The sequence below is a fragment of the Malaclemys terrapin genome, chromosome 13 (assembly GCF_027887155.1).
Source record: "Malaclemys terrapin pileata isolate rMalTer1 chromosome 13, rMalTer1.hap1, whole genome shotgun sequence".
Taxonomy (NCBI): Eukaryota; Metazoa; Chordata; order Testudines; family Emydidae; genus Malaclemys; species Malaclemys terrapin.
In genome coordinates, this window is record NC_071517.1 from 43,443,256 (window position 1) to 43,451,022 (window position 7,767).

General features: G+C 46.1%; 1 protein-coding gene across 1 annotated transcript; it reads right to left on the minus strand.

Moving 5' to 3' along the window:
* Positions 1–302: 302 nt before the first annotated feature.
* Positions 303–6,992, minus strand: LOC128848080 (killer cell lectin-like receptor subfamily F member 1). Its single transcript, XM_054047840.1, has 5 exons — positions 6,860–6,992; positions 6,146–6,319; positions 4,324–4,478; positions 3,737–3,849; positions 303–508 (listed from the first exon to the last, which is right to left on the minus strand). Exons 1-5 carry the CDS (start codon positions 6,990–6,992, stop codon positions 385–387), a joined length of 699 nt encoding a protein of 232 aa, XP_053903815.1. The 3' UTR covers positions 303–384.
* Positions 6,993–7,767: the final 775 nt, after the last annotated feature.

The window sequence follows — 7,767 nt, forward strand, 5'->3', positions numbered from 1 at the left end:
TTTCCAACACCGGACTCAAAGAAATGCAACAGGAAGTGCTAAATGCTCTGGCAGTCTCCATCTTCATTAGGCAAACTTTCAAAATGAAACTTTTCACAACTGTGCACACCCACCTGTATGTGGTGAGAGACTTTTCAGGGAGTCAACCCCAGCTCCTGTTGGGCCGGAGAAATAGAAGTGGAGCTAGCAATTAAGGCCCCAGTCCTCAAAGTTCTTGAGGCTCCTAACTTCCATTGAGTGCAACATTTTTCTTTTGAACTTTTTTATTCCAGCTTTGAAAAGAAAAAGAACAACAATCCCTTAAACTATTGAACCAGTGACAGATTACAACTAAACCTTCTTTCTGCTTCATTTCTACATATAGGGGGTCATTCATGCCTTTGATTACACCAAGAGAGCTTCCTTCTCACAAATCCATTTAACAACAGCATTGCAGGTTTCAGAATGAATCTGCTTCCCTTTTATCACTCCACAGCTGTTTCTTTCACCAGGGCCAACTACTGGGAACCTGTAGACCAAAGGAGAAATTCATAATTTGTGCAATTTGAATGTATTAAACAAATCTATAACAGCTCTTTCACTTCAAGAACACACATTGTGATGCCTGTTTCTTTCTTCCTTCCCCTCTATTTTTCCTATGGTGTCCTAGGGGATATGTGATGAGCAGGCATGTCTCAGCAGAAAACACTTGTCTACATTACCAAAACAGTTACTCCGGCTGACCTGGTTGTGGGTGTAAGTCATGTGTTAAAGCTACAGCAATCAGCGCTCTTAATACAAATGCACAGAGGATGCAGATGTCTTTTTAAAGACCTTGTATTTCTGCAACCAGAAAGAACCTTCAGCCCAGAGTCAGGCCTAAAATGATGGTGGCTAAGCTAAGTTTCTAACTTCATCTGTCCTCTCTTATCCTAGCTGTTAGTTCAAAAAAAACCCACTCACCATCTGAGGATAATTTACTCCAGGAGGGATTCTGCACCACTGCGTACGCACAGAATTCATATCGCCCGCAGACTTTTCCCCCCCACAGAGTAATATATTCTGACAGGAAGGTGCTGCAATCACACCTTTCATCCAGCAGGGGCTGCTGTGGCACCAGAAGAGAAGGCAGCAGCTCAGGGCTGGAGTACCTAGCTGTGGAGAGGAAGGGGCAGAGGCTGCCTTCCTCTGGTGCCTTTCATGTGGGGCCAGGTGAGGAGGCACAGGGTATAGAGGGGAGAGGGGTGGACAGCCTGGGGCTGCTGGGAAGTCACACAGACTGGGGTTCAGAAGGGCTAGTGGGGGAACAGACGGGCAGGGGCACAGGAGCTAGTGGGGTGACAACATTGAGCTGGGGCTGAATGGGAGTAGGGGTGCAGGGCCACATGGGGACACAGACAGGGGCAGATGTGCCTGACTGAATGGGAGAGGCTAGGGGTCACCCAGAGTCTTCATGGGGGAGACTCCCCAACTCTCTAACAATTTCTCCCCTCCCCTCCCAAAAAATTGATTCATACTTCTCCACCCCACAGCCCTCCAGGTTCACTCCAGGCTCCTTCCCTCTCCCTCAGCGACTCTGTTACCCCCTGACTCCCCCAAGCCTTTGCACTACTTCTGAGGGGTGCGGGAAATACATTTATGTATTGTAGTTTAAATTAGTTATTACTCAAAGTTCTGTATAAATATGCTTAGTAAGGAATTAATTTGTCAAAAAACATTTCCTGAATCTCTTTTGTTGTCTGTATTGTTACAGACATACTTGCTGACAGGTATTTTGAAATAAATTACCAAAATAATTGAAATGGCCACGCTTATATTGTGTTATTTTGACAAAATGTGCAGAATTTTAAAACATTGTGTATAGAATTTTTTTATTTTTTGGCACAGAATTCCCCAGGAGTAATAATAGCAACAAATGTGTAATAATTCCCAGACATAAATGACCAGGTTAAGGTGGAGTGAAGGTTGAGTACACACATCAGTAATTTAGAGTGAAATATATTAGAGGGATTTGCAATTATCCCCAAAATCAGTGTTCTAAACCCAGGAAATCCACAATTAAGGTTATATTTAAAAGGCCTGTTCAGGCATGGAAATACAGAGTTGGCAAATGAAACAACCTTAACACTGCCCTGTAGTGACACCATGCAAGAACCAGACAATTAAGGTATTTTAGTGTTTGTAGTCCTATCTTAGATTAACAGACCGTTAGGATCATCTACTCTGCATTTCGGTGTCCAGAAAGACCCATTGTGATCATCAAGGCCACAGAACAGCACCCAGAGATTCCAGCATCAAGGTCAGATTTGGTGGCTGAGCCAGCTGGAATTGAAGTTTAAAGACACATTCGATTTTTTCCATCTCCCTTTCCCCCCCTTCAGCTTTAAGTTACTTTGGGGTCAGCGACTGCCTCCCTGAGTGCTACCCCGCCCTTTCCACTGTGCCTGAGCAGAGGTTGAGCAAGGGAGGCGGTGCGGGGGTGGAAATCCTGAACATTTCAAGCTTTGATCAGATAGTACTTTGACACAGAGACGCTGTGTGCTGGGAGCAGAAGGTAAACTCAAATGCAGGCCCCTTCATGTTCTGAATGCATGATCTAGTCACATTAATGGGTGTGTTCTCTTAAAATCCTGAAATAGGAGAACATTTGTGTACCTTGTGGAAGCAGGTTATCGAATGATGCAGAGGCATTTTGGATTATGCAGCTGAAAGGAGTCTAGGGTTTGTTTGCCATCACGGGGTGAGGAAAGGCGTGGGCGGTTCTTGCCCACTTGGAAATGTGTTACAGGCAAAAGCGTAGAAAATACATGGACGTATAAGGGAGTTTTGCAGAGACTGGTTACCACAATCAGCACCGCCGTGAAGCGTGGGCGTATGGGCTGGTCCACAAGCAGACTGAATAACTCCGAGTCCAATGGCAAGATCAGAGCCAGAGAATCTAGGTCACCCGTTATGTGAGCTAACAGCTGAGTTGCAGACACAGAGATGCGTCTGATGAAAGCTTGTGCTCCAATACATCTGTTAGTCTATAAGGTGCCACAGGACTCTTTGTCGCTTTTTACAGACACAGAGACGTGACATTTTGTGAGGGTACTGGATACACATGCCCAGAGAATCTGGCCTGTCTAACTTGCAACCAAAGAAAGCTCTGGTCAGCTTCTGTTTCGTAACTGGCTGGATGGCAGGTAACAAGGTGAAGTTAGTCAATCGTAGCAAGTGTTGTTCCCCTTTCCTACAGTGAGTGCAAGACTTATCCGCCTCACTCTCTAAGTACCCCCGTGATAGCTGCAGAAGAAAGATCTTAGACCCATAGTTAGCCAAGTAATAGGTGAAACCCGCAACTAAGTCATATACCTATATGGTGAGAGCTCTGTGGGGGAGGGACCCTGTTTGTTATAGGTGTGTGTACAATGCCTAGCACAGTGGGTCACCAGTCCCTCAGTCAGTGGAGCTATGGGCAATTCACACCAGCTGGGGATCTGGCGGAATTAACTACAGGTACAACTGATTCATACCAACTGGGGGTCTGGCCCCATTGACTCCAATGGAGCTCCGGCAGATTTGCACCAACTCAAATAGGGCCAAATACATAGTAATACCTTAGAGAAAATTACCTTCCTACTGACCTGTGTCATGACCTTCAATTCCTCTTAGTGACAGAGGAGGTAGCGTACCACTTTTTGTCCCTGTCAAATCAGAAAATTGAACTATTTCCCCCTCAGCTAATAGAAAATAGTAATCCCCTGCAAACTCTCACAGTGTTTGATCTAGAAGGGAGTTGTCCAGCCAGGTCCACTTCCACTCTGGGGAGGTCATGGTGAGTCCCAGCCAAACTGGATTTGTGTCCTGTGTAACACTGGATATGAAATCCTGTAAAGTAGAAGGGAATGGGTGAACATGCCATAAGTTGCTAGAATTCCCTGCATACTCCCTTTGGACACATGCTCTTGATCTTCAGTGGCTATCAGGAGAAACAGTCAGCACTTCTTCCTCTTGAACCTGAACCAAAGCTACTTCCTTCGAAAGACAGGTCAATTCTGGAGGCAGAGGTGCTCACTGGGAACTGGCCATTGGGGTTGGGCTTAGATGCCCGGGAGAAAGGATTGCCCGGCATGCTGTTTGACCATCTCTGTTCCAGGACTGGTGTTTATGTGTGAATATAGCAAGTAGTCCCAGACTCCATGTCGTTGACTTCTCCTGCACTGGAAATCACCCAACAAGGCCCTGGCATGCTGCTTCTGCTTGGCAGAGGAGCAGCTGCGCTGTTAGAAATAGGGGCAATGATATTTTAATTAGTGACCCATTACCCCGGCTGAAGTTGATGTAAATTTCCTTTTACTTTACCATCTCCTTTTGATCCTGGATCACCAGGAGGCGAGAACTCTTTGCTGAGCAATCATCATGGCTCTTGTGCCAAATTCGACTCTCTTTAGATGCCCAGTAACATTTTCCCTCATGCATGAGCCATTCCGTGGGGCAGAGTCTGCACCTGGAGCCCTCTGGAGTGGGGAATGAAGACAGAGATGTCTGTATAGAATCTTCATTTTCAACATTCAATGAATCATAGAATAGAATATATGGGTTGGAAGGGACCTCAAGAGGTCATCTAGTCCAACCCCCTGCTCAAAGCAGGACCAGTCCAATTCCATCAAGGCCATTTCTCTCTAGTTTTGTTTAAGGTCAGGCCCAGTATTCACATGGCAGGACGCACTACAGCCCAGGGTGGAGGTGCATTGGTAAAGGTGTCCGCCAGCCCCCTGGTACTGGATAATGGCAGTTCATGGGTGGAACGGTGTGGGGATTTGGTGCTTTTATCTGAACGTGGAAATCATTAGATTGAGGATGTATGTAAATCCAAGTTATGGACTGTCGATGAATGCAATCTCCCCCGTCCACCCAAAGATCATGCAGAATCTGAAACTAGAGCTGTCCAGCAAAAAGGTTGCCATTCCCTTCTTCTGGTGCATCTTAAAGGTAGGTGGTGGGGAAGCATGCTGGAGAGTGATGATCTGCTGGTGTGCAGGAAACACCCTGACAATTGAGGGTTGTGTGGAGATACATATACATTTATTCATGCATGTCCCTGGATAGCTACACCCATAAAATCAGGAGAAAAGGCAGCACTGGCCTAGTTTGGACCTCTGTCCAAGCAGAGGTCTTGGGAACTGGGCAAGGTTGGTTCTAATCCCAGCTCTGACACTGATCCATTGCTTAACCTTGGGCAAGTCACTTCATCGGTGTGTGCCTCCGTTTCCCCTGCAGTGAAAATGGGATAATGACCTCTAGGGGTTGGGAAGCTGAATCTACTGAGACTGTAAAGCACTTTGTGATGCTCCAGTGGAAGGGGATCTAAATGCTAAACATTAATGAAGATCACATTTTTTGCCTGCTCATGATGATGTTTCCAATCAGTAACTTACACTTATTTCTTAAACAATTCTTTCCTGGCACAGCAAAGCCACATTTCTCACTGAGGGCTCTCTACAGACCCTCTCATCTCACATCTTTCGGATGAGTTATGGGAAGGCTGTTCTTTGAGAAATAAAGAAAATCTAGTTCATGGAGTTCAACTCTTGTTAGAAAAGTAACTTGTTTCTGGGCTCTCAGCTGCTGCCATTCCAAACGCAGCAGTACGGCTTGGGGCACTGAAAATTAGCACCTCTGTGTTTTGATCTCATCAGCTCTTCCAGTCTTTCAGATGGTGAAATCAAAACGAGGTTATTACATCTCATTGCCTCTTTTGAACAGTGACGTTGCTTTACCGGTTTGGGTAGCTACATCTTTCCCGTCCCTTAATTCCCCCCTGAAATTTCAGTTGGACATTTCTGCTCCTTAGCTGTTGTGTACAGTGTTGCTGTGTGCTGCTAAGAAGCCAGAAGGTTTCTCCCCAGAGATGGCTGCATATTGTTGCCAGATGTTTTATGGTAGAGAGATAGCTACGCCATAGGGCAATCTCTTTCCCCTGCCGGACACTGGTGTGTATAAAATGGGATACAGGAAAGGGATTAGGGGATCTCTTAACCCTTGGGATGCAAGATTCATAAGCAACGGAATATTTACTGCATATATTGAAGTTACCTGTTCTGTGCACCCTAAATTACAAACTCACCACTAGATGTCACTGCAATGCAGGAAGCCGCACTGGTACCGAATGAACTGAGGTTACCTGGTGAGCTGCTGTAGGAAGGTTCACACAGAAATTGTTTCAAGCGAGACAGGAAATCCTCCAGGCCAGTGTCGCACTTAGTTCCATTGGTGGGTCTGTGACTGGCCCCATCGCGATGCAGGGTATTCACTGCTGCTCTGGTCCATTCTTCACAAGGGACTTGTAACTGGAAAACTTCAAAACAGCACCAGCGTCAATGACAAGAGGGGTTGGAGAAAACTGAGTGTTTAATGGGGTTGTCACCTGTGAGGAACAAAAACCTGGGACATCTGGGATGATCCTGAGCCCGTATAACTAGACAGCTGGCAGTGTGTACTGAGCACCTGGACAGATTTAAAGGGACGATCCTGGGAAAACCTGGCCAGGTGTTACAAACCCTAGTGTTAAACCCACTAAGTACTGTATCTGTTGAATCTAGGGTAGGGTTAGAGAGCTGGAGTGAGACAGAGAACAAACGAGACTCTTTTTCATCACACATTGCAAGGTGCAGTCCCCTTTTCCCTACACGTTTAACAGCGACATGGTCTAGGCAGGTCCCAGGACTCGCATGGACATCAGAGCTGGATACACCTGACGACGAGGATGTGCCTGGAGTTTTAATCACAGACACACTGGAAGCTGAAGTGGAAGCTTGATGGCATTGTGGAGGAAGGAGAATTCATGGCGCACTGTTACATACCTGTGCAAAGGGATACATGTCCTGGAACTACTCACCCCGCAGCCCCAGCGCTATCACAGCTGCCAGCAGGACAATATTCCCAGCCCATCCGACCCCTAGAGCAATTCGAATCCAGTGGGGACACTGACGGAAATCTGCAACTGTCAATATTTGAAGCACAGTCAACATCCAGGGGAAGGGATAACAGTGAGACATGAGACTCTGCTGTGGAGTCCATGCAGTATCCAGGTAATATCAGGAGCAGCCGTTTCAGCTGTATGGGGATAACCAGAATAATGTACAGGGAAGCAGATGCAAACTCTAACGATACCTACGAGAGGAAGGGGAGGTAACATCGTTTAATGGACCAAATTCTGTTGGTGAGAGACAAGCTTTTCAGAAACACCGAGCTCTTCTTCAGAGCTTATCTCTTCCACCAAGAAAAGTTGGTCCAATAAGAGGTATCACCTCACCCACCTTGTCACTCCAATATCCTGGGACCAACATGGCTATCCACCACTGCAAACAATAATACCACCTACTATCAGCCAGATAACAAATTAACAGTCACTCTGACTCACTGACAGTGTTACATAAAGGCGGTGATGATGGGTATTTGCCCATGTGGCTACACAGCAAATCTGTGCTTCAGCCATCCCAGTTGTGATATGTGGAAAACTGTGTTAAAATTACAAACTACCCCTTTAAATCCTCAGGGGTTTTCCTGGTCCTGCTTGCAGGCTAGTGGGTGCTGTAGGGAAATGTGCCATTACAGTCAGTCTGCAGAGAACCAGGCTTGAGTAAGGTGGAGTGAGCTGTGCTGGTGTGTCTTAGGGAGCAGCCTGCTTTGTCTCTCTCTGTTTTTGGTTCTTGTGCATTCTCATTCTGAAGTCTACAAAATAAAGTTATATTACATTGCAACCTTCCAGCAAGAGTAGATATGTTTTTATCTAAGTTCTTTTTG

Excerpts from the sequence above, each read along its gene's own strand:
- LOC128848080 (XM_054047840.1), bottom strand. The coding sequence starts at position 6,992 with ATGTTGACTGTGCTTCAAATATTGACAGTTGCAGATTTCCGTCAGTGT. Across the intron at positions 4,479-6,145 it reads TTCCTACAGCAGCTCACCAG|AGGGCTCCAGGTGCAGACTC; the intron begins GTAACCTCAGTT and ends TCCCCACTCCAG. Across the intron at positions 3,850-4,323 it reads TCCAGGATCAAAAGGAGATG|GATTTCATATCCAGTGTTAC; the intron begins GTAAAGTAAAAG and ends TCTACTTTACAG.